This window comes from Microcebus murinus, chromosome 8 (assembly GCF_040939455.1).
Source record: "Microcebus murinus isolate Inina chromosome 8, M.murinus_Inina_mat1.0, whole genome shotgun sequence".
Lineage (NCBI taxonomy): Eukaryota > Metazoa > Chordata > Mammalia > Primates > Cheirogaleidae > Microcebus > Microcebus murinus.
The window spans coordinates 86822434-86848570 of record NC_134111.1 but is presented as its reverse complement, the minus strand read 5'-3'; the positions used below and the strand labels follow the sequence as shown (position 1 = coordinate 86848570).

Genomic DNA, 26137 nt, shown 5'->3' with positions numbered 1-26137 from the left:
TTACCTATATTCCTCATCTCCCTGCTTCCCTCTAAAATGAGGGTATACAAGCTTCTGAACCCCATTGGGATATTGGGCAACCACTATGTGATTCTCCCTGTGCACAAGGTAAAAAAATATGTGATTCCTTTCTCTGGTTAGTCTGCCTTATTGTGAGTTGATCTCTCAGTGAACCTTCCGAGGACAAAGGGAAAGTTTTCCTTTCTCCCCAACAGTGGTTAAACTTGTCTTCGTCTTTCAATTTTAAAATGAATATGTAAATTGCCTATGGTACCATTGTGTTTCCAAGATCTGGCATAGTATGAACTAAAAAAAAAAAGTGTTATATTAGAAAAAAAAGAAATGCTATATATTTTTATTTTAAAAAATGGGAAAATAACATTAGCCAGCTGAACCATGGTATAGCCTCATCACCATTAATAACCACTCCACTTCCAATACCAAACTCTATCCCCTCTTAGGAAAATCCATAATAAAATCAGAATTGTTTATCATTTAATCCAAGGTCAGGTGCTAGGCTTCCCAGCATATTTGTTAGGATCCTAGTTTACCTTATAGGACCCTTAATGGGTTTTCAAATATTTCAGTGTTCTCCATTTGTTAAGTTCAAATTGGCCAAACACTGTGTATCACCTGGAGTAAGGTGGCAGACTTTATTTTTATTATCAGAGACTGAAACAAGGACAGTGATCTTGTAATCTTTTGGAAGCCATGGTTCCCTCTGAGATTCTGATGAAAGCAATGGAGCCTCTCCCTAGAAAAAGATGCTATCTATATACTTAGAAAAAGTATATGCATAATTTTTTTGTTGTTGTTGTACTGAAAATGGATTTCCCCAGTGAAAGAATATAAAATAGTTTTTACTATGACATTCACATCTTTATTTTTTAATGCCACAATTAATGGCTATTTTCTGAAAATTGTTACATATTACTTATTGGGCAAATAAAATAATATTAATAGTAGCCAATTCTTTGTCCAGTGAGAAGGCCACTGTTTTTTGGTGTGAAATACAACTTGAATTTTAAGGCATGGTTTTTAAAATGATGATTACTGTGTTGTTTTTCACATCCAAATGATTTTGACTTTTCCTTTTGCTGAGAGGACACAAAAAGTCCTAGCTCTCAGGAGTAGGATGTAGCAGGCAGAACTGGATCCCCTTTGTACATTTGACAGATGCCTTTAGGCACAGGGAGTCTTGATTTCATCAAGGAATACTGAAGACCATTCAAATTGAATTCATGTCAGATCCTTTTCTTTCTCTAATCTTTCGCTTTCTGTTACCACAGCAGAACGTACAGATATAATGCAAGTGGAAATTGTGAGACAAGACAGCATTTTTTCTTGCTCTACTGACTGGTCTGTAACCAACACCAGGGACTTAAAAGGTGCTTAATAAACGTAGTATTCTCAGTTAAAGATTGAAAGCAATCAGTATCAGCCCAAACAAGAATGCAACACAATGGGTTGCAAGCCCCTGATGTGGAAATAACTCCTTATCCATAAGCTATTTCTGTACTTTACTCTAACCAGGTCCATCAAGCTTCCTGAATTTCTCTACCTACTCATATAAACAAAAACAGTCTATCCAAATCATTTAGCGTAATGAAGAGAAGGATTATATCTAACAGTTTTCTAGTTTATTATGAGGCGGCATAAGAGGTCTGTAATAGATTTAAATGTTATAGAAGTATATAAAAGCAAAAGTGAACTTTTCCCATTCTGTCCTTTTCCTAAATCCCCTTCCTGGCAATTTTCTATGAATCTACTAATGTGCACTCATATACACACCTGTGTGTATTTTATTATTTACAAAAGTGGGATCACAGTATTCTTATTGCTCTGTAACTTTTTTGGCTTGAGATATCTTGTATTTCTCAATGGTAGTACCTGTAGTTGTTACCTGTAGTTGTTACCAACCAGGTTCATATGCCCAGTGCTCAAGAGGAAGCCAATTCACTGAGACCAGCAGGGTCTATAAGGCAGAGACAGAGTTTATTCTGCATAGCGCCATGCGGGGAGATGGGAGAAATTTCTCAAATCCACCTCCACAAGAATTTGGGAGAAAGGATTTTAAAGACAGTTTGGTGTAGGCAATTGAGTCTGCTAATTGGCCGGGTTTGGGGTGGAACAGTAGGGTTGTAGCAATTGTATTCTTTGCTGACCAGGTTCTTGAGTGGGGGTCACAAGTCCAGTTGAGTCAGTTCTTTGGTATGGGCCTCTGGTCTGGGTGGGTCAGCCGTTCTGCTGGAATGCAGGACCTGGAAGATATTTCAGAAACTACCCCTAGGTTTCAAAAAGGTCATATTATTTATGGAGAAAGCTAAGAATCTTTGTGACCACCAGTTATGTGGCTCCAGAGTGGCAATTATAGAGAAGTAAACAGGGGGATGGTGGCTAATTGTTATCATTATTTTTAGGTAGGCCTGTGCCTTATTTTTAGCCAGGCCCTTACCACAGTTCTTGCCTTGCACCCCTTTTTATTAATTTGTAAGGATGGTCTCATAGTAGTAGCTCATTCATTTCAAAGTTGTCTAGTATTCCCTTGTATGGATAGGTAACAACTTATTTAACCACTTCCTAATGGACATTTAGGTTTCTAGTGCTTTAGCCACTATTGTGGTCTTTTTCCCCTATAAAATCTTTGCACCCCAGTTCAAGTTTGAATGTAGTGAAAAGTCCTAGAAATTAAATAGTCTGGGCCAGGCGCGGTGCCTCGTGCCTGTAATCCTAGCTCTCTGGGAGGCCGAGGTGGGCGGATTGCTCAAGGTCAGGAGTTCTAAACCAGCCTGAGCAAGAGCAAGACCCCGTCTCTACTAAAAATAGAAAGAAATTAATTGGCCAACTAATATATATAGAAAAAATTAGCCGGGCATGGTGGCGCATGCCTGTAGTCCCAGCTACTCGGGAGGCTGAGGCAGGAGGATCACTTGAGCCCAGGAGTTTGAGGTTGCTGTGAGCTAGGCTGACGCCACGGCACTCACTCTAGCCTGGGCAACAAAGCGAGACTCTGTCTCAAAAAAAAAAAAAAAGAAATTAAATAGTCTGGTAAAGTTGTATTCTAGTATAGCTCTACTTGTATTAGACGACTGTACTGAAGTAATCAGGGTTCAGTTAGTAATCAATGATAATTTAGTAAAGTACTAATTAGATGATCTATGTGAATCATCCTATTTATATTTTCATTGTATCTTTTATTTGAGATCTTGGGCAAAGTTAGACATTAATCATCTTAATATTTCTAAGAGTTTCTCTTTTTAAATGGTTTTAGGAAGAGTTTTAGTGGGACGTTTTAAAATCTCTTCTCAGCCTATGCCCTGTTCTGGGAAACAGCAAATAATGCCCATGACCAAAGCAGAAAGATCGAAGAAAGAAGTGAGGGTGGGGGAAGGGGGAGTGTGGGGCAGAGAAAGTGTCTGATCTTTCTATTTCACTGATCAGCTCACTTATGTTACACTAAATTTATTAAAAAATAATTGCAGCTATAACATGAGGATGGCTATAGTGTCACTAGGTGACAGGAATTTTTCACTTCCATTATAATCTTATGGGACCACCATCGAATATGTGGTCAGCCATTGACTGAAACATTATGAGGTGCATGACTATATTTCAGTTCTTTTTCCTCCTGGAAGAAGAGGGCCCCTCCTGGAAACAAAAGAAGAAAGGAATAAGCATTCTTCTAACAGTATAATTTATGCATTATTGAAAATTAACATACATTTTTGGTAAATTGGATTATATTAATATTTTAAAGTTAGACTCATAAGGTGTGAATCTTTTATATTTTTGCTTTATAACTCTCTCAGATTGCCCATTAGAATTTCCAAAAATTGTCACCACTTGTAGTTTACTAAATTATAACCTAAATTTGAAAAATAGTTTTTTAAATGCTTTATTTTAATATGCAGTGGCTTATTCATCCTATATAACTAAAATAGTTCATGCCAAGTGGAGAGCTATTTTACTCTTTGCATTTATAAATATAAAGCATTCATATACTCCTCATGTGTGTATTGAACGCGGACATGTGTTGGCATAACGGAGCAATGATGGGGTCCCTACTTTCAGGACATGACAGTGAGCAGGGGAGACTAAGTCAATAGGTACTTATGATACAGTGAAGGCTTAAGTGCTGTATTAAGGTGAGGACAGGGATATAGGAACACGTAGCAGGAACAGTGAACTTATGCTTGATGAGGGAGAGGAAGAAGTGTTACCAGGGCTTTCCAGAGGCCGTGAGCCTCTTCCTTCTTTCTGCTTTGAAGCTGACATGGCAAGTATTTCTGATTTCTATATTTGAAGTATATTTTACATATATCTTACATATATATAAATACGCATTTATGTACATATAGGTATCTGTACATATTATATGTATATACACATATATACATGTAAAATATACATATATACACATTTTTATATACACATATGTAACATTTTACATGAAAAGAAGGATTTCATGTAGGATGAGCTAGGGCATAAGGCAGCAATGAGCAATAAGGTTTCAGCATTACTTAGTAAGATAAATGGATATTCCAGCATGTTGTAGCTTACTGTTTGACCTTATAATCCATCTAGGTTTTGTTATTATTATTATTTTTAGAGACAGGGTCTTACCCTGTCTTCCAGGCTGGAGTACAGTGGCATGATCATAGGTCACTGTAGCCTTGAACTCTTGGCCTCCAGTGATCCTCCTAACTCAGCCTCCTAAAGTGCTAGAATTACAGGCATGAGCCATTCACTGTGCCCAGCCTAACCCTTAATTTAAGAGTTCTTTATATATTGGGGATGTTTGTCCTTGATATGTGATATATGTAAATATTTTCTCCTAGTTTGTTAAATTTTTAATTTATTTTTGGTGTTCTTTGCTATGCAAAAGGTTTTTTATACAGTCTGTTTTATTTAATCTATTGATTGCACATGAATTTTAAGTCATAGTTAGCTTTTACTAACATTCAGGTTAGAGAGAATTTAATCTTTGGGGTTTTTTTTTTTTTTTTTTTTGGTTCTTTTCTTTGTTTTGTTTCTTTGAGAGGGGGTCTTGCTTTGTTGTTCAGGCTGGAGTACAATGGTGCAATCATAGCTCACTGCAACCTCGAACTCCTGGGCTCAAGCAGTCTTCCTGCTTCAGCCCCCAAAGTGCTGGGATTACAGGTGTGAACCACCGTGCCCAGCCCCCTCTGGGTTTTTTTCCCCATCTTTATTGAGGTATAATTGACATATAATTAATGCACAAATGTAAATATGCGATTGGATGAGTTTTGACATATGTGACATACTTATGTTTTGACATACCTGTGAAATCATCACCACAATCAAGATAATTTTTATAGTTTTCCATCTTATCTCCTTTGTTATAGGCTTATTACCTGTAACTCTTTTTATTTTTAGTGGTGGTTTAATATATATATTTAACATATCATGGTCTATCTTACAGTGATTGGTAATACTGTACCACTTCACATAGAATTTAAGACTGTGAATAGCCATTGCACTCCAGCCTGGGTAACATAGCAAGACCTTGTCTCTTAAACAAACAAACAAACCAATAAGTAAACTACTTAACAGTTTATAGGTAGTCCTTGCTTTGCATTTGCTTTGCATTTGTGGGATTATAAGCGTGATTGTGCAAGTTGAAACTGCAAACCAAACTTAATAAATAATGGGAAAATTACAAATGTTTCGTGGCCTTTACAAATTTTTGTTAAAGCATTAGAAATTCTTTTACTATCAGTTATAAATATATAGGGAAATGAAAAAAATAGTACAACTAGACCAAGCCAGTTTTACTGGGGAGTTGTTGGTAAAAGGGCACAAAGTCTCAGTTAGGAGGAATAAATTCTGGTGGTCTTTTGTACAGCATGGTGACTATAGTTAATAACAATGTATTGTATGAATATATTTTGAAATTGCTAAAAGAGTGGATTTTAAGTGTTCTCACCACAAAAATATGATAAGTATGTGAGGTGATGGGTATTTATTAGCCTGATTTGATCATTGCATAATGTATACATGTCTCAAAACATCACTTTGAAGCCAATACATTATTTGTACCCAATTATCATTTGTCAACTAAAAGTAAACTAACATGAAAAAATAGTAAACATTGAGAAAGTATTTTATTTGTATGTGAAAAATTTATCAAGAATATTTGAATAGTGCTTGCATTTTCTTCTTGTTGTATACCCTACAATATGAAACAAGAATTTTTTTAATGCCTTGCTGAATTGTCGTATCCCTTTCTATGTTTGGATCAGCCTCCAACATTTAAGCTTTTACATTTCAATGTCATGAAATATTTCCAAGAGTTTCTTTACTGTTTTGTGGGTGTCATTTTCTCTGGGACATCTTCATCCTCTTTGTTACAACAACTTTCTTCACTGATGTTAAGTTTGCCTCCACTGAGGTCTTCTGGCTGCCTATCTATGGTCTCTAGAATGACAGCAGTGTGAATATTCCTGTGGTCAGCTATTCCTCTTTTGACTTCTTTAGTGGTCAATTCTAATTTCACTTTCAGTGTCACCAATTTTCATTTCTTTGTCTCACTCTCATTTTTGTTGGCCAGTCCCTCTTTTGATCATCTATTTTTATAAAATGTCGCATGGATTTTATTGTTGGGAGACAAGGAGATGACATAATTACATTTTTTGCTGTCTGTGCATAAACTGAAGAAGAGATGCACAGTGACTGATCAATGACAGACGTTGAAAGAAATGACATGATTAATCACAGATGTGCCTCTGTTGTTTACATAGTGATTTGAGGTTTGAAGAGCCAGCAGTGAAGTTTGTATTTTATGCAATTACTCACAGTTAATATGCTGTGATAACAGAAATTTGAACCATATTGTTGGAGGACTGGTGTCATTGAACTAAGCTAAAGTAACTGAAATTAGTGCATGTCAGAGCTGAGCAAAACAAAGACTGCCTATACTTGCATTTCACCCTTCCTAGTCATTGGGCTGTTATTCTCAAGGAGAGGGAGAGAAGCATTGCATTTCTACATACATTATAAATCCCAGAATACATAGTTATTATGTTGCTTTAAACTACCAGTACCTTTTAAAGAGATCTGAATAGAAAAAAGAAAAGTCTTTATATTTACTCATGTAATTACCAATTCTTGTTCTCTTTCTTCTTTTGTTTAGATTTAGATTTCTATTTGGTATCATTTCCTTCTGCTTGAAGGACTTCCTTTAATCTTTTTTTTGTGGTGTGGGCTGCTTTGATGGATTCTTCCAGCTTTTATATGTGTGAAAAAGTATTTTGCCATCATTTTTGAAAGATATTTTCACTAGGTCAAGATTTCTATGTTCTTAATGTTTTTTACTTTTTTGAATACTGTAAAGATGTTGTTTCACTGTCTTGTGGCTTGCATTGTCTCTGAAAGCAGTCATATTTTTGTTATTAATATGTATATTAAGTACACTAGCTGCTTTTAAGATGTTTCTCGTGATCACTACTTTGTTTTCTCTATTTAATTACATAATCAGTGTCATTTCTGGATATGTTTTTTTTTTTTGAGACAGAGTCTTGCTTTGTTGCCCAGGCTAGTGTGAGTGCCGTGGCGTCAGCCTAGCTCACAGCAACCTCAAACTCCTGGGCTCGAGCGATCCTTCTGTCTCAGCCTCCCGAGTAGCTGGGACTACAGGCATGCGCCACCATGCCCGGCTAATTTTTTATATATATATCAGTTGGCCAATTAGTTTCTTTCTATTTTTAGTAGAGACGGGGTCTCGCTCTTGCTCAGGCTGGTTTCGAACTCCTGACCTCGAGCAATCCGCCCGCCTCGGCCTCCCAGAGAGCTAGGATTACAGGCGTGAGCCACCGCGCCCGGCTGGATATGTTTTTATTAACTGACTTTTCTCAGTTAATAATATGGGTTGTTATTTCCCTGCTCCTTTCCATGCCTGGTAGTTTTTTGTTGGATGCTAGATATTTAAAACTTTACTTTTGGGGTTCAGGCTATTTTTCTATTCTTACAAATATTCTTAAGCTTTGTTCTGGGAGGCAGTTAAGTTACTTGGAAACAGTCTGATGTTTTAAAAGAGGCTTGCTTTTTTTTTTTTTTTGAGTCAGAGTCTCACTCTGTTGCCCAGGCTAGAGTGCTGTGGCGTCTGCCTAGCTCACAGCAACCTCAAACTCCTGGGCTCAAGCAATGCTATTGCCTCAGCCTCCCGAGTAGCTGAGACTACAGGCATGCGCCATCATGCCTGGCTAATTTTTTCTACATATTTTTAGTTGGCCAATTAATTTCTTTCTATTTTTAGTAGAGACGGGTCTCGCTCTTGTTCAGGCTGGTTTTGAACTCCTGACCGCCTGAGGCTTGCTTTTAAATTGTGTTGATATGAGCAGCCTTTAAGTCTATGGCAAATTTTGCTGAGGCCATCCTCTTCTGAGTTTTTCACTCAATGCCCGGTGAAAGGTTTCTCCTGGTGGGCTGACTATTCTCAGTGCTGTGTGAGTGCCAGGGCTTGTTCCTCCTGCTCATTTTGGATGGTTCTTTTCACTTTGATTTACTCCTGTGTGCTGATCAGTACTCTGCTGGAGACTCAAGGCGGGCTCTGATCTCTGGAGTCTTTTCTCTGTGTACCTCTCTTCTCTCTATGCCTGTGCAGTCTGGCTGCCTTGGCCTCCCTGCACTCCCAGCTCCATCCTTTCCATCCAGGGAGACTTCTGGGTTCTGAATGAGATCCTCCTCCTGTGCTGCAGTCTGGAAGCTCACTCCAGGCAGTAAGCTGGGACAATCTGACGGCTCATATTGTTTGTTTTCACTCTCCCAGAGATAACTGTCTAGTGCTACTTGATGTCCAATGGCTGAAAACCATTGTTTCATATATTTCATCCAGTTTTTTAGTTGTTTCAAGCTGGAGGGTAAATTCAGTTCCTATTACTCCATCTTGTCCAGAAGCAGAAGTCCTAATTCATGTCTTTTTTCTTTTAAATAGGACCACATGAAATAATTTCTCAACATATTATTATTGGAATTTGGACAACACATGAAAGCATATTTACTTGTTCTATGGCTTGTTTCTCCTCAGGGAGTAATGTGGTCATTGCATCCCGTAAATTTGATAAGTTGAAATCTGCTGCAAGAGAACTACAGGACAACCTACCTCCCACCAGCCAGGCTCAAGTCACTCCCATACAATGCAACATCCGGAACGAAGAGGAGGTAATGCAAATATATCTGTATAATTTATTCCCATATTTAAATTTGCAACAGTGATGCCAAAACCTAGCTGTGCTTCGGGTTCTCCCATGGTAGCTGTCTTAGGTGAGGTTCACTAGAGGCAGAGCCTGCAAAGGAGATTCTTGTGTTAATGCTTTACTGAGCCAGAGAGGGAGGGAAGCAAGAAGTGATCTCAGCTAGAGACTGCCTTTTGTCCTTTCAGTCATTTATTTTTGGGGGCATTGGCTTATGCTTTGACCTTTAAGTCATTTCTTTTTTTTTTTTTTTTTTTTTTTTGAGACAGAGTCTTGCTGTATTGCCTGGGCTAGAGTGATGTGGTGGCATCAGCCTAGCTCACAGCAACCTCAAACTCCTGAGCTCAAGCAATCCTCCTGCCTCAGCCTCCTGAGTAGCTGAGACTACAGGCATGTGACACCATGCCCGGCTAATTTTTTCTATTTTTAGTAGAGACAGGGTCTCAATTTTGTTTAGGCTGGTCTCAAACTCCTGATCTCAAGTGATCCTCCCACCTCGGCCTCCCAGAGTGCTGGAATTACAGGCGTGAGCCACTGTGCCCAGCCAACATCATTTCTTGATGTTCATTTAGACCTAATTTTATTGCTATCTTCTTATTCTTGGTTGGTAGCTTAAAAATTAATACATAACTAAGGCCTAGCTTACTTAGGGGTGAGCCAGGCCCTTGGATATATCTTTTTTTTTTTTTTTTTTTTTTTTTTTTGAGACAGAGTCTCGCTTTGTTGTCCAGGCTAGAGTGAGTGCCATGGCGTCAGCCTAGCTCACAGCAACCTCAAACTCCTGGGCTCAAGCAATCCTTCTGCCTCAGCCTCCCGAGTAGCTGAGACTACAGGCATGTGCCACCATGCCCGGCTAATTTTTTCTATATATTAGTTGGCCAATTAATTTTCTTTCTATTTATAGTAGAGATGGGGTCTCGCTCTTGCTGAGGCTGGTTTTGAACTCCTGACCTCGAGCAATCCGCCCACCTCGGCCTCCCAGAGTGCTAGGATTACAGGCGTGAGCCACCGCGCCCGGCCCCTTGGATATATCTTGTCATCAAAATTACAATTTTAGGCCGGCGTGGTGGCTTATGCCTGTAATCCTAGCACTCTGGGAGGCTGAGGCAGACGGATTGCTGAGGTCAGGAGTTTGAGACCAGCCTGCGCAAGAGAGAGACCCCCGTCTCTACTAAAAATAGAAAGAAATTAATTGACCAACTAAAAATATATATACAAAAAAAATTACAATTTTAGCTTTGTGATCTATGGATATTGGATACAGGTAAATTACTCATTGATGTAGGATTTTTAGGTTTATTCATTGCCAACTTCATGTTTACTTATTGCAGTACGTGGAGTTACTGCTCACTGTGAGAGACTGCAAGCTTTGTTATACTTCTAGTGCAAGCAGTCAGTCCAAGTAGCAAGTTAGGTTATTAAACTTTTAGTGTTTTTACTTTCAATGTTCTTCTTTAGGTGAATAATCTGGTTAAATCTACCTTAGATATTTATGGTAAGATCAATTTCTTGGTAAACAATGGAGGAGGCCAGTTCCTTTCCCCTGCTGAACACATCACTTCAAAGGGATGGCATGCTGTGATTGAGACCAACCTGACCGGCACCTTCTACATGTGCAAAGCAGGCAAGTGCTATCAATATTCACAAATCGATGGGTCTTTATTTAGAGATCATAGAGAATCCTATTAGAGACTCACAAGTCCCATGTTGTTAACATTTACTGCCCTGATTTTTTCACATACAACATAGGAATGTAAATTAGTACATTTCTGGATAGTAATTTGACAATGTTATAAAATGTGGATAGCCTTTGATCTTATAATTTTATTTCTAGGAATTTATCATGAGAAAATAATTAATGATCTGTACAAAGATTTAGCTGTAAAGTTGTTCATGAAAGTAGAGAAAATTCTCACACTTAGTTCATTTTTAAGAAATGAATTTGTTAAATCTGTTAGAAGGACCAACTCCTAAATTCAGAATAGCACAGAGAGCCCACAAGCTTTCTGACTAACAACTAATTGGCATGCCTGTATAGTCTTTCAATTAAAAGTTATTTTTCATAACTGGTTAATATTAACTTCCTTAAGTTGAGTAGCTCAAAGCTTTCCTTAAAAATTACTCCATTACATTCTTATGATGAAAAATGTAGAACAAGTATAACTCTGATCCAAAAAGTCTTCACCCCAACATAAACTAGGCTTTATATTTCATAATATCTACAAGTCAGAAGTTTTGCAGATATCCCCAGACTTCACCATCAGCTACTAGCAGTATCGAGCTCTGTGTACATTGTAATTCAGGATTGGATGCTCCAGTGGAGAGAACCAGAAACAACAGGGGCTTGAATAAGACAGTTTATTTCTCTCACATTAAAAAGCCCAAGTAGGTAGTCTATGGATAGTATGATAGTTTCATAATCATTATGGACTGAGAATCCTTCTTATTGCTCTACTATTATTGACCTGCAGTTTCCATCTCATGGTTCAGGATGACTGCTTCACTTCCTGCCATCATATCTGTATTCCAGACAGCAGGAATGGGGAAAAGTGTAATGCTCACCCATTCCTTTTAGGGACACTGTCTGGAAGTTGCACTATTATTTTTACTCCCATTCTTCAGCTAGACTTCAGTTAAATGATCCCACCTAGCTGTAAGGAAGGGATGAGTCTTTAGGTGGCTATGTGCTTCATACAGATTCTATTTCTATGAAAGAGGGGGAGAATGAGTATTGGGAGACAACTAGTAGTCTTTAACCCAAGCTTTATAACTCAGTGCTTTCACTCCTTCTCACACACAAGTCATCAATCTTACCAATCCAAGGATCCTGGCAAGTAACTGTTAATATAAAGTCTGCAGACTCTAGATCTGGCCATGATTTTTATTAGCCAGAACTGAATTAAAGAATACAGGCATCATTCTTGGAAAGTTGAAACCTTAGATTCTCTCTCTAAGATGTACCTCAGTGCCACAAATCATTGCATATCTCTAAATGAAGGAAACAGAATTCCCATCATTGGACTTGATACCTACCCAGAACCTAAGTTGACCCCTGAGGGGGCCTGTGCAACATTGGTGAGGGTTGCCATTGACATGGGGTACTGGCACGTTGACAGGGCTTACATCCACCAAAACAAGCACAAAGTTGGGAAGGCCATCAGGGAGAAGATAGTGGAAGGAAAGGTGCAGAGGGAGGGTATCTTCTAGTGTGGAAAACTGTGGGCTACGAATCATGACCCAGAGATGATCCACCCAACCCTGGGGAGGATGCTCAAAGTTCTCCAGATAGATTAAAATCCCCATGGCCCCTTAAGCCAGGAGATGAAATCTATCCTAGTGATGAGAATGGTAAATGGTTATATCATAGTTCAAATCTGTTTGTCACTTTAGAACTTGCAAAGTTGTTGGCTTAGTAAAATCCCTTGGATATTTTAATCTTGCAAATTTTAATGACAGGCAGCTGGAGCTAACCCTGAACAAGCCAGGACTCAAACACAAGCCAGTCAGCAACCAGGTTGAATGCCACTCATCTTTCACCCAGCCAAAACTCTTGAAATTTTGCCAACACCATGACATTGTCATTATTGCATATAGCACTAGGACCTCTAGGAATCCAACTTGAGCAAATATGTCTTCTACACCTTTGTTAAAGGATGAACTTCTAAACTCATTGGGGGAAAAGTACAGTGAGACGCCAGCTCAAGTTGTTTTGCATTTCAACATCCAGTGAGGGGTGGTTGTCATTCCTAAAGGAAAGGATCAAAGAAAACTTTCAGACCTTTGATTTTTCTTTCACTGAAGAAGAAATGAAGGACACTGAGGCATTAAATATCATAACAATGTCTGCTTGATGAAATGCTTATGTGATGTGATCACCCAAAATACCCATTCCATGTGACCACTGACCTCAGAGAGCTCCTGGACAGACTTTTCTCTCCCATGTGTGCCAGGATCTTGGGGTGGGTAGTTCCTTTGGATATGGAAGTGGAAGGGCTTTTACTGTCCTCAGATGAACTGATGATGGAAGCATGCTCAACTTTTTTTGTGTAGTGTGAGTGACTTTGACTCAACAATATTGAAGAAAAAAAAATGTTTTCATCTATTGAAATAATTCCTGAAAAATTGTCAGCTGATATTTTATTAGATCAATGCCTTCTAAGTCCCAGACAGAAAAACATTAGGCTTTAGAAAAAACTTCAAAAGCAACATATATAAAGACAACTCATGAATCTGGTTACTACCATTGGTGGTCTGAGTTCTTTAGCAGTTAAGGGATGACAGAGAGAGTGGAGAGCCAGTCTGAGCCAGTGTGTTGGCAGTGGCCTTGATTGTAATAGAGACACAGCCAAGATAAGGTCCACATATGCATCATTAACAAGGAAGTGATTTAGAGAGAAAAGGCTAAGTATAGAAAAGTCTTAAAATAGAGTTAAACACCACCGTGGTCAGCAAAGCTATAGTGATTTTGTTGTCATTGTTCGTTTCTGTCCAATGTATGTTTGTTAAGCATTTACCTACTTGAAGAATGGATACTTCCTTGTTCTCTCTTGCATCCTGAGTTTCCACACGATTGGCAAACATAACTTTCATTGTCATGTCACTCTTGCCCACACAGATCATAGAACCACTGTTATGTGAAGTGGCTCGAAACGAGCAACATACACAAATAAAACCCTGCATTGTAAAATAGTCCATAGATGGCCATTTAAAAAGAAGGAATAATGGAACTCTAGGAGACATTTTGAAAGAAGAGGCTTTATAAAGTTATTATGCTTAAGACTTTAAGAGTGTTATTGGCATAGCTTTGTCAATTTTGGAAAGTAGCAAGATCAAAAGAACACTGGTAATATTATTGTATGTAAATTTTTTAAAGAATGAATAAGATTATTAGAATTCAGCAAGAGAGATGTACCAATTTTCAATTAAACTAGAGAAATACATTTTGTGCATTCACATTATGTCACTCTTACCAGGTGTGAGAGTTCTTCAAAAATTATGTTTTCCCAAGACCATTTACTTATAGATAATCTTCAATGACCTGAAGACATTTCTGAGAAATTATCACTTTAAAAAATTTGATCTATACTCATTGTTTCCACTGATTCCAATAGTAATAGTTCTAAAGTTGCCCTCTGGAAAATATTTTGTTCACAAGAAATAATACAGTGTGATGATTTGTTTTGTACCAAAAAAAAAAAAAAAAAAGGAATACAGGGCCAATAGTTTTTATTTGTTTGTTTTTACTTTTTAAAAATAGGACCTTTAGATTTTAGTCTCTACAAGTTATATTTTTATGCCATAATAATAATAGTGACAAATTGAAAACCATGTAAATATTCTAGAGTAAAGTATTAGTTGAGTGAAATTTTATATATCTCTATGATAGAGAATTATGCAGCCATTAAAATATTGGTAGATATATGTTCTTATTGACATGAAAGGACTTTTTATAAAAATAGTAAATAAAAATGTAAAACATCAAACAGGTCACATGCTGGAAAAGGTATCGGAGGAGGGTCAGGACACTATTTAATAATTTAATATGATTGTCATTTGTCTGCATCCTGCAGTTTACAACTCCTGGATGAAAGAGCATGGGGGATCCATTGTTAATATCATTATCCTTACTAAAAGTGGATTTCCGTCAGCTGCGTAAGCATTTTTATATTTTTTCTTTCTATGTCATTGGGTTGTTCTCTGAATGGGGAGGAAGAGGGGTAGGGAATATTTCTTAAATCAAGATCATTAATACCTTTAATGAGTTGCAACCTCAATACTTAGCATTTCCCTTTACTTGAACTTTAAAAATGTACTTCTAAAACATTCCCATTCAGATTAGGATGGCCAAATTTACCAAAAAAAGAAAAGAAAAAAACAGGATGCCCAATTCAATAATTTGTTAGTATAAATATGTCCTAAATATTGCATAGGAGAATACTTGTGCCAACAAATTATTTGTTGTCTATCTGATGTTCACATTTAAGTGGATATCCTGTGTTTTATCAGGTAACTCTAATCCAGGTGTTATTAAACTTGCCGTCACTGTCTGAAGACTGCTTGTTTATTAAGGTGTGGAAATGAAACTATTCTATGTTAATCTGGATTTGAATACAATAAATATACCCATTTGATTTTAGACAGGACTGCTAAATTGATACTCCTAACAGATAACCCAGAATTTTCCCCCAAAAGTTTAGAAGGTTTTGTACTTCTAATTAGCCATTCTATAAGCAGAGAGTTTGCTTCCTCTGTGCAAATTCTAGTACCCTACTCAATTCCTACAGTATTCAGAACTCCCTCATTGTGTGGAATAGAAATAAAATTCAAATGGGCTTAAGGAAAAATCTGGGGCGGTGGTTCTTCAAGTGTGGTTTTTGGACCAGCAGCATCGGCATCATTGGGAACTTGTTAGAAGTGCAAATCCCCCAGGCCCACTCCAGATCTGTTGCATCAGACACTCTGGGTTCAGGGACCGGCAAACTGTGCCAGCCCTCCGGGGCAATTGTGGTACCCTCAGAACCATTGCACAAGGGGCATGTTAGGTTCAGCCGCCATGTCGGCAAGAAGCTGCCTCTCCTTTTGGTTTTGCTTTCTTCGTGTCTGCCTTCATTCCTTGGCAGGCCTTCTCTGCACGTGGCAAAAGGAGTGCTAGCAGGAGTTAGAGGTCAACACTCTAGCTATCTGTAAAACTTCAATGAGAGAGTGTTTCTTGAATTGAACCAGAAAAAAAAAAATACTAGTGCCAGCAAGTCCCAGAGAGGAGACCCATGAACTGACCCCGCTTGGGTCACAGGTGCAGCCATCAACCAAATACAGTGGGAATGAGGTTGCTCTACTGTGCATGGCCAGCCGAGCATGGCCAGAGGGACTGGGGTCCACACCACTTGGACATAGACTGAGAACAGGCAAGAGTGGTTCCGTAAGTGGAAATCAAGGTGATGTTACCAAAAACAGCAAAGCATGCAGAGCAGGTAAGTGATACTGCTGTACTTCCTTTTCTTGCTCATTATTCATTACTTACCTTTACTTACTTTTCTTACTTTGCCTTTCTTAGAGTCTTGGAAGAAATAAAGTCAGTTGAGATTGTAGGTTCTATCTGGTATTTCCCATTCTCACAGGAAACTACTATTATTAGTTTAGGGGCATATTTTTCCCCACTTTTATACAAAAATTGTATTAATATACACACTATTCTGTATCTTGCTGTTCTCATAAATGAATAGTATATCCTGGAGATATTTTCTTAAGAATCTTAAGAGATTTCTTCTTATTTTCCATGGTTGTCTAAAATAGCACTTTCTAAATCATAAAGTATAATTTATTTAGCCATTTTCCAATTGATAAAATGTGAGTTGTTTCCAACCTTTTGTTACTAACAAAACCAAATAAAACACCTGTAATATATAATATTGTATATGTATCATATAGCATGTTCTTTAAATTACAAGAAGTGTAATTGCAGAGTCAAAAGTCATGTGCCTTTGTAACTTTAACAGATCTTGCCAAATTACCCTTCATAGAAGTTGTAGTTCCCTTATTATGATCCTTTATGTAATATCTAAGAAATAATGAGTTTCTTGGCTTAAAGTAAATTTGTTGAGGAAGCCAGTGGCTTTTCTGATATTTAGTTGACTAGGAAAAAAAAAACCTATCTTGTCTCTGCCATGGAAAAGGAACGTTTCAGATATTTCTTGCTTTTGTTCTCTTAGCAGTAGTTTCCTTCTCCAGTGGCTTTCAAACTTTCTATCATGACTCATAGTAACAAATAAATTTTACACCTTGATCTAGTAAACACCTGTGTGAGGGTGTGTTGTGTTTGTGTCTCTGTAACTGAAACAACAACAAAAATTCACGAAACAAATCTATTCTCACTATGTATGGTGTATTATAGTATTTTGTATTATATTGTATTCTCCTCTATTTTTGTTTTGTTTTTTGTAAGTTTTAGTTATTACTTGCAAAATTTATTTCACTACTGGTATGGTGTTGTAGTTTCTAGTTTGAAAGACACAGGTTTAGGTGTCTTTCACAGTAGAAAAGGAGAGTGAGTGTCAGAGGTTGAGCACGCCTTTGTTTTAAATTTTAGCTCTCTTAAGAGACACATGGTGAATGTTGGCTGTCTCTCATTTACTTAACCAATATTTCATAGAAGTATAGTGCGGTACAGGTACAAGGTACATCTGGGAATACTAAAATGAATCTAGCACTAACCATCCACATTCTCAGGGAGCCAACAATTAGTGAGGGAGCAAAGCATGAAAGCAGTCCAATGGGCTTGAACGTGTTGGGCGTTCTAGTAAAGGTATTTGCAAGTATGCTAGTAGGGAGCACCAAAGAGGATGACATTCTGGCACAATGTCCCAAAGGTTAACTTGGAGTTTTGTAGACATACAAGGAAGAAAAAGGAAGGCAAGTAAAGGAAACATCCATGCAAAGGCGGAGAGATTTGAAACACCATGGCACTTTGTGGAACAACACATAATTCTTCGTGATGGAGGGTGGTGCAGCAAAATTAGGAGCTGGGAATGGATCTTTTTTTTTTTGTATCAAGTATCTTTAAATAATGAAAATGTATTTTTCAGCTAATGGCAAATATATAAAATCTATGACTGAGGAATTTGGAATATCTCTTGAAGTTCACTATAATAGAAATTTGACATATTTGACTCTTAATCTGATTTTGATAGATTTTTAGGTTGGAAATGGATTCTTATTTTTTTAGAAATGAGCCAGTAAGTTTACTTGGCATGCTGGCTCAGTTGATTCTTTCATGAGAGTCTGAAAGACCATCCAAATAGAACAGGAGAAAAATAGTATACCAGGAAGCTGCTTGAAAACCACAAGTTTAGCAGTTGAAAAGTATAATTTAAAATTTTTTTTTGTTAATTTCTTAAGTCTCTGTAAATTCTGATTCCTAATATTTTTAGGAAGCCAGATATTGCATTTTTATAGGGAATGAGGGAAGGTTTTTTTTTTTTTTCTATTCACTTAGATATCAGGCACTGAAAAAAAATTATATAAATATAGGTTGAGTATTTCTAATCTGAAAATTCAAAATCTGAAATGCTCCAAAATCTGAAACTTTTTGAGCACCAACATGATGCTCAAAGGAAATGCTCATTGGAGCATTTCAGATTTTGGATTTTCAGATGAGTGATGTTCAAGCAGTTATGTATATGCAAATATCCCAAAATCTGAAACAATTCAAAATTGAAAACACTCTGGTGCCAATCATTTCAGATAAGGGATATTTCAATCTGTGAAATATTCATTTGAGAGAAGGTAGAAAATGCTGTGTTTTTTTTTTTTTGTTTTTTTTTCTTTTGAGACAGAGTCTTGCTCTGTCACCTCGGGTAGAATGCAGTGGTGTCATTATAGATCACAGCAACCTCAAACTCCTGGGCTCAAGGGATACTCCTGCCTTAGCCTCCTGAGTAGCTGGGACTACAGGCATGCACCATGATGCCTGTCTAATTTTTCTATATTTAGTACAGATGGGAGTCTCACTCTTGCTCAGGCTGGTCTCGAACTCCTGAGCTCAAGCAGTCTTCCTTCCTTGGCCTCACAGATTGCTAGGATTATAGGCACTCTGCATATAGGCACAGGCACTGCACCTGGCCCCAATACTGTTTATTTTTAAAACTTGAAATTTTTCTGCAGTGTCACTTGGAGATAATCTTGAAGAAGTTACTTAGAGAAGTTTTAGTCTGATGGTTGTTTTTGTTGATTTGTTTTTTTTGTTTTGTTTTGTTATCAACAAAAGAAGTACAGAAATGCAAAATGTAAAAGTCTCATGTCCTTGCCCAATTCATCCCATCTCGCTCCCTGAAGTTAAACATTTCAGGTAAGATGGACAAATGGAAGAAATGATATTATACATATATTTCTATGCTTTTTAAAAAGCACAAATGGAATCATATTTTGAATACTCTTCTTCAATTTGGTTTTTAATTTAATATTAAATATTGAACCAATTTTGAACTAAAGTGTATCAAGACTTCCACTTCAGGTCAAGATGGAGTATCCAGGACAGAATTTAACCTCTTACTGAAGCAGCTATAAAATGGACAAAATATATGAATCAGTGGCACTGAAGACATGGGACATCAGGCAGTGAAGGACAGTGATCTCTGAATGACAGAACAATTGAGATGAACTCTGTGATTGTCCCAACTTACCGCCTTGGGAAAGTTTTGGGATCATGATTCAGGTTAGGGGAACTGAGGCAGAGCCTGGCAGTCTTCCTGAGTTGAGGAAAAGGATGAGGACACCAGAGATGCCCAGGTGGCTAGAGTTTGCAGGGCAGAGTACCTGAGAAGAGAGAAGTCTAGACATGTGGAGATCAGATAAACACAGGTATATGAGAAACCACCTGACACTTGGGCAAGAACCACTTGCAAGGACTAGAGGGAAGAGTGCTCAGAACTCATGCAGGGCCTAGAATACTGCCTATTCCCAAAGCCAGGCTGGAAAATCTCAGAACAATAAAGACTGGAAAACCTGGCTCCAGTACTAAACAGGATCTAACTTGAGTAGTAGGGAAAACTATCCCTAGGCTAAAACCAGTCCTGGTCCTACTAAACAGAAGTTAAAGGCAAGGCATGAAAGGATCATACTTTTTCCAAGTAACTTAACAGCATTCCTCAGCAAAAGCTCAACAATATTTACAAAAATATAAAAGTGTCTGGCATCTAATACAAGATTAAGTATACAAAGAAACAGGAAAGTACAACCCTTGATGAGAAGAAAGGTCAATCAGAAATGACAGAGTTGGCCGGGCGCGGTGGCTCATGCCTGTAATCCTAGCTCTTGGGAGGCCGAGGCGGGCGGATTGCTCAAGGTCAGGAGTTCAAAACCAGCCTGAGCAAGAGCGAGACCCCGTCTCTACTATAAATAGAAAGAAATTAATTGGCCAACTGATATATATAGAAAAAATTAGCCGGGCATGGTGGCACATGCCTGTAGTCCCAGCTACTCGGGAGGCTGAGGCAGTAGGATCGCTTGAGCCCAGGAGATTGAGGTTGCTGTGAGCTAGGACGCCACGGCACTCACTCTAGCCTGGGCAACAAAGCAAGACTCTGTCTCAAAAAAAAAAAAAAAAAAGAAATGACAGAGTTGATAGAATTAGTAGATAAGGATATTAAAACAGTTCCGATTGACTGCATTCCGTGTGATCAAGAAGCTAGAGAGGAAAGATGGAAAATGCTAAGTTGGGAAAAGGAAGAGATTTTTACAAGACCCAGATCAAACTTCCGGAGACAAAAACTATAGTGCCTGAGATGAAGAATGCACTGAATGAAATTAAGGCAGAATAGACACTTCAGAAAAAAATATTAGTGAACCTAAAGACATAGCAATAGAAACCTTCCCAAAACAAAATAGAGATAAAAAGATTGCAAAAGACAAACAGAGCACCCATGAACTGTGAAATAGTTGAAGTCTGTGAAGGAGAAGGGAGTGAAACGGGAACAGAAAAAAAATTGAGGAAATGATGGCTGAAATGTTTCCAAATTTGATAAAAACTAAAAGCCTACAGATCCAAGAAGCTCAACGAAGGCCAAGAACAAGAAGCATGAACAAAAGTGCACCAGAAGCCGGGCGCGGTGGCTCACGCCTGTAATCCTAGCACTCTGGGAGGCCGAGGCGGGCGGATTGCTCGAGGTCAGGAGTTCGAAACCAGCCTGAGCAAGAGCGAGACCCTGTCTCTACTATAAATAGAAATTAATTGGCCAACTAATAAATATATAAAATTAGCCGGGCATGGTGGCGCATGCCTGTAGTCCCAGCTACTCGGGAGGCTGAGGCAGCAGGATTGCTTGAGCCCAGGAGTTTGAGGTTGCTGTGAGCTAGGCTGACACCACGGCACTCACTCTAGCCTGGGCAACAAGCGAGACTCTGTCTCAAAAAAAAAAAAAAAAAAAAAAAAAGTGCACCAGGCACATCATAATCATATTGAGTAAAACCAGCACTAGAGAGGAAATCTGAAAGGCAGCTAGAGGAAAAAGATACATTCTGTACAGAAGCATATTTCTCCTAAGAAACCATGCAAATTATAATAGAAGATAATGGAGTACCATCTTTAAAGTACTGACAGGAAAAACATGCCAACCAAGAATTGAAATATCTTTCAAAAATAGAGATGAATTAAATACTTTTTCAAATGTACAAAATCTGAAAGAATTTATCACCAGCAGACCTGTGCTAAAATAAATGTTGAAGGAAGTCCAACAACATTTACTAAGTAATCTGTCTTTTGCCAGTTGATTTTTTTTTTTTTGAGACAGAGTCTTACTCCTTTGCCCTGGGTAGAATGCAGTGGCATCATCACAGCTCACTGTAACATCAAAACTCCTAGGCTCAAGGGATCCTCCTGCCTCAGCCTCTCTAGTAGCTGGGACTACAGACAAGCACCACCATGCCTGGCTAATTTTTTCTATTTTTGGTGGAGACAGGGTCTCGCTCTTGCTCAGGCTGGTCTCAAACTCCTGACCTCAAGCAATCTTCCCACCTTAGCCTCCCAAAATGCTAGGATTATAGGTGTGCCACTGTGCTCCACCTACCAGTTGATTTTAATTGCCTTTGATTGGAATAATTTTCCTAATTAGTTTGTAAGTTAATTTTCAAACATGAAGTCATCCTATATTTGGTTCTGAAGATCCTGTAATTAGAAATTCTAAGCGATAATATCTCCATATATTCTGCACACGGCCACATACAAATGTAGACTTTAATATTTTGCATCTCCTATCTGAAAATATGTTAACATTTATTTAAATTTTGACGTGTCTAGAAATTCTACTGACAATATTTCTAGTGTGCTATGTGAATTTTATATCCCTTATTATTTAAAATAGAAAATAACCCCATACTTGTAAGCCTTAAAATTACCAATTTGTTTTCTTTCCTCTATAGTAATAGTTCTTCAAAATATTCTTATGCACGTAGTGATTTGGGGAACCTTATGTAGGTCTACGCAGTGTGAGATTGTTTGACCATTAGATAGCTGTGATTTGGCTTTTATATTGAAGGACCCAGTTTTTCTCCATCTTTAGACAGAAAGTCAACAAGAGAGAGAGAGTCATAACAAGAATGCTGTGGTAGAGCTCTGCCAGGCCATTGGTATACCTGTCAGCTTGCTTAAGAGAAGAAATGTAATACCACATGTTAAATTGGAACTAACTGATGAGCACACATGTGCATAGAGGGAATTCAAACTCAGTGGAAATCAAAAAGGGGGGATAGGGGAGGACGGGAGGGTCATAAACCTACCTAATGGGTACAGTGAACACTATTTGGGTGATGGGCACACCTGTAGCTGTGACTCAAGCATTTCAAAAGCAATCCATGTAACCTAAAACATTTGTACACCTTTAATATTTTGAAATTTAAAAAAAGAGAGAGAAATGTTCAAGAGAAGCTGATTATAATGTTGTTTATGTTTTGTCTTTCAAAGGCACAGTGGAGCTGCAAGAGAAGGTGTTTACAACCTCTCCAAATCCTTAGCTTTGGAATGGGCCCATAGTGGAGTAAGGATCAATTGTGTTGCCCCTGTAGGTAAACATTCTACATTGAAACCTGCTGGCAAATTGTGCTCTTCTGATTCCATTGGTGGTATTGATAGAGATATTTGTTAATATGCAAATATAGTACAAAAGATTGACTTTAAAACATAGATAAAATCAGAAAGTCTAATTTACATTACAGAAGTATTCTTTGATTTACCGTCAGATTGTCAAGAAGGTAAACTTAAGCCAGTGGTTCTCAATCCTGGCTTAGATATGTTAGAATTATCCATGTAATGTTTAAACAATAGTGATGTGTGAGCTTTACCCCAAACCATGGAGTCTAGGCATTTATATTTTAAAAGCAGCCTAGAAAATTCAAATGCACAGTGAAGGTTGAGAACCACTGCTTTAAGGAGTGAATTTTTTCAGATTTTTAAATGATTTCTTGGTAAATCATTAATCCTTTATTAGGAGAGAGAAACTTAAAAGTCAGAGTTCTAGCAAGGAACTCCCAGTTAAAGTTAGTAGTAAAGAGAAAATTTCTCTGAATCATAATGTAAATGATTGGGGGGCAGAGGAGGAATCATAATATAGCCAACTTCAAAAACTATTATTTTTGTGAAACAAGCTATGGTCTAAGTTTTCTTGGCGTTACATACTGGCCATGTACTCCAAGAAAAACATTAAATGAAATATCTCACTCATCCTGCACAACTCAGCTCGAATGTTACCTCCGTGATCTTTCCTGGTTTTTTGCTGAGAGATACTAATCATCCCTCCATCTGAAACTCTGTAACATCTTTGGGTAGTATTTATAGATCTATGTATATAATATGTATAGATATTGCTATCCATACTACTCAGTGGGAGTTAAGCATGACTGATTTCATGCTTGAAGTTAGTAATCTCATCTCTAACAAAATTGCAGGCACCTGGCCAGAAACTTCATATTTTCCTTCAATCCTCCACAGCTGATAATTACCTTCCACATATTTTACTCAAATATTTATAAAATAAATTAAATATAGTTCCATTCTTAATGTTGACATCTTTCAATACTAGCCTCCAAAAGTTCATATCTTGAAAACCTTTAGTGGTATGTTAATATTATAAGCATAATACTAATTCATGTTTGTTCTCCAGAGATTTTTTTAGGTTAAATGGCCAAACTTTAATACAGTACTACTAGATGATTTCATCTTCTTTAAATAAAAGGTTACAAATTATTTAATTGAAAACCAATATATTGCCCCAGTATCATTTGGAACAATCAACACAACCAGATTTTCTCATTTGACTTTCACTCCTCTTTCCTGCCTTCCTCCCTATAGTAGTTTATTGTAGTTATGAATCCATAACAAATAGCTTTATCCTGTGGTATACAGTTCTTGAGCAATGTTCCTGACTTTATAAGCCCTTGAAAGCTAAATAAAAGAACTCTTAAACAATGAAAATTTTGGTGTATTTATATTGGATTCAGATGTTTTATTTGTGATTTCAATCCAGGTGAAAAGCCAAGAGTATGTTGGATTGTCTAAGTCTCACATAGCCATAGCTCATTTCTCCCTTGTACAACAGAGAAGCCTAAGTGGGATAAAGTAGATGGAGTCCTCTTGTCCAATTGTGTCTGTTTAAGTGCTTCTCTTATTTTCTACTTATATTATTATGCTCTTCAGAAAGCAAGACTTTCTTGAAAAAATTCAGGGCTCAGCTGGTTGTTAAGGGAGAGGAGGTCACAAAATGAACATTCAGATAATGCATTTGTGGGTAGCCGTTGACTGTACTCCTTTGACATATTGAGAAAAACTAATATTAGAACTGTTGACTTTTGTGTTTTAACTTAAGTCACTAATGTTTGATATTGGTCAATAGACTGCCTTAGTATCTTTATAATTAGTATTTAATTTTATGTTTGTTTTTGTTTCTGTTTTATTTTTAAACATAGGGAGTAATTTATTCCCAGACTGCTATGAGCAACTACGGTGATTTGGGACGAGACTTTTTTGAAGGGTACTTTAGGAATATCCCAGCTAAACGAGTTGGTGTTCCTGAGGAGGTAACGTATATTTCTAGCACTGATTGGAATTACTATGCTTTATACTTTGGAAATTTCTAACATTCAGCGTCCTTTTCATGTGGTATAGCTGGCTGATAGAGATTATTTTTCTCACTGCCCCCCAACCATTTCTCCTGTTCTTTCTGGCTCTCAGGAACATCCTGGTTGTGCTTTGACTACTGAGAGCAGTCTTTAATTAGGAGTGAATGTAGTGTGAATTAATAATAGCATATTTTTGTTGTTTCATTATACTTTTCAGCTACATTATTTTATTATATGGCATTTGTTGGTACATAGGACCCTAAGCAAGTTAGACAATTAAGAAAGTTCCATTTGAGATTTCGGTAAAGAGATTTCAGTAAGATTAAAGTCCATAAAAATCAATAGCTTTCCAAAATGCCAGTGAATCAGTCTTAAAAAGTAATTTTTTTAAAAAAGGGATATCTTTTCCATAATAATGAAAACTAAAATACCCAGCAGTAAACTTAGCCCTAAATAAAAAAAGAAATCACCTTCCTACTTAGTGCGATAGGCAGTGTGTCAGTTTCATAAATGAAAAAACAAAACAAAAACTTTTTTACTGAAGAATGGAAGAAAGACCAGTATAAATAGAAACATATTCCTCAATGGGAAGAATCAATTTTATTGAAATTCAGCTTTACCCCATAAAAATTCTAGAATAAAATGTAGTAAAAACAGTTGTGGACATTGGCCTAAGCAAAGAATTTATGATTAAAACCTCAAAAGGAAATATAGGAACAGCAAAAATAAATAAATGGGACTTGATTAAAATAAAAAGTTTCTGCACAGCAAAGGAAATAATCAATAGAGTAAATAGACAACCTACAGAATGGGAGAAAATATTTGCAAACTATACATCTGACAAAGGACTAATATCTAGAATCTACAAAGGACTCAAACAAATCAGCAAGAAAAAAACAAATAACCCCATCAAAAAGTGGGTGAAAGACATGAACACATTTTTTTTTCAAAAGAAGATAGACAAATGGCCAAAAATATATGAAAATATGCTCAACATCACTAATCATCAGGAAATGCAAATTAAAACCACAGAGAGTAGAATGATGGTTATCAGAGGCTGGGAAGGGTAGAGGCGTGAGAGGATAAAGTTGGGATGCTTAATGAGTACAAAAATATATTTAGATAATTAGAATGAACAATATTTGATAGCACAACAAAGTGACTATAATCAAAAAGTTAGGGTATACTTTAAAATAACTAAAAGAGTGAAATTGGAATGTTCCTAATGCAGATAAATGATAAATCTCTGGGTGATGGATACCTCAATTTCCTTGATTTGTTTAATTCACATTGTATGCCTGTATTAAAACACCACATGTACC

The 26137-nt window shown here is 37.3% G+C and overlaps 1 protein-coding gene and 1 pseudogene across 1 annotated transcript in view; both read left to right on the top strand.

Annotated features, from left to right (window-relative positions):
* Positions 1 to 26137, top strand: part of PECR (peroxisomal trans-2-enoyl-CoA reductase) — a 37242-nt gene that overhangs the window by 2231 nt on the left and 8874 nt on the right. Inside the window, exons 2-6 of the mRNA XM_012785172.2 lie at positions 9047 to 9180; positions 10671 to 10836; positions 14783 to 14864; positions 22666 to 22762; positions 24663 to 24773. Coding sequence (XP_012640626.2) covers positions 9047 to 9180; positions 10671 to 10836; positions 14783 to 14864; positions 22666 to 22762; positions 24663 to 24773 — 590 coding nt within the window. The remainder of the gene's footprint in view (positions 1 to 9046; positions 9181 to 10670; positions 10837 to 14782; positions 14865 to 22665; positions 22763 to 24662; positions 24774 to 26137) is intronic.
* Positions 10843 to 14774, top strand: LOC105882611 (aldo-keto reductase family 1 member D1 pseudogene; annotated as a pseudogene).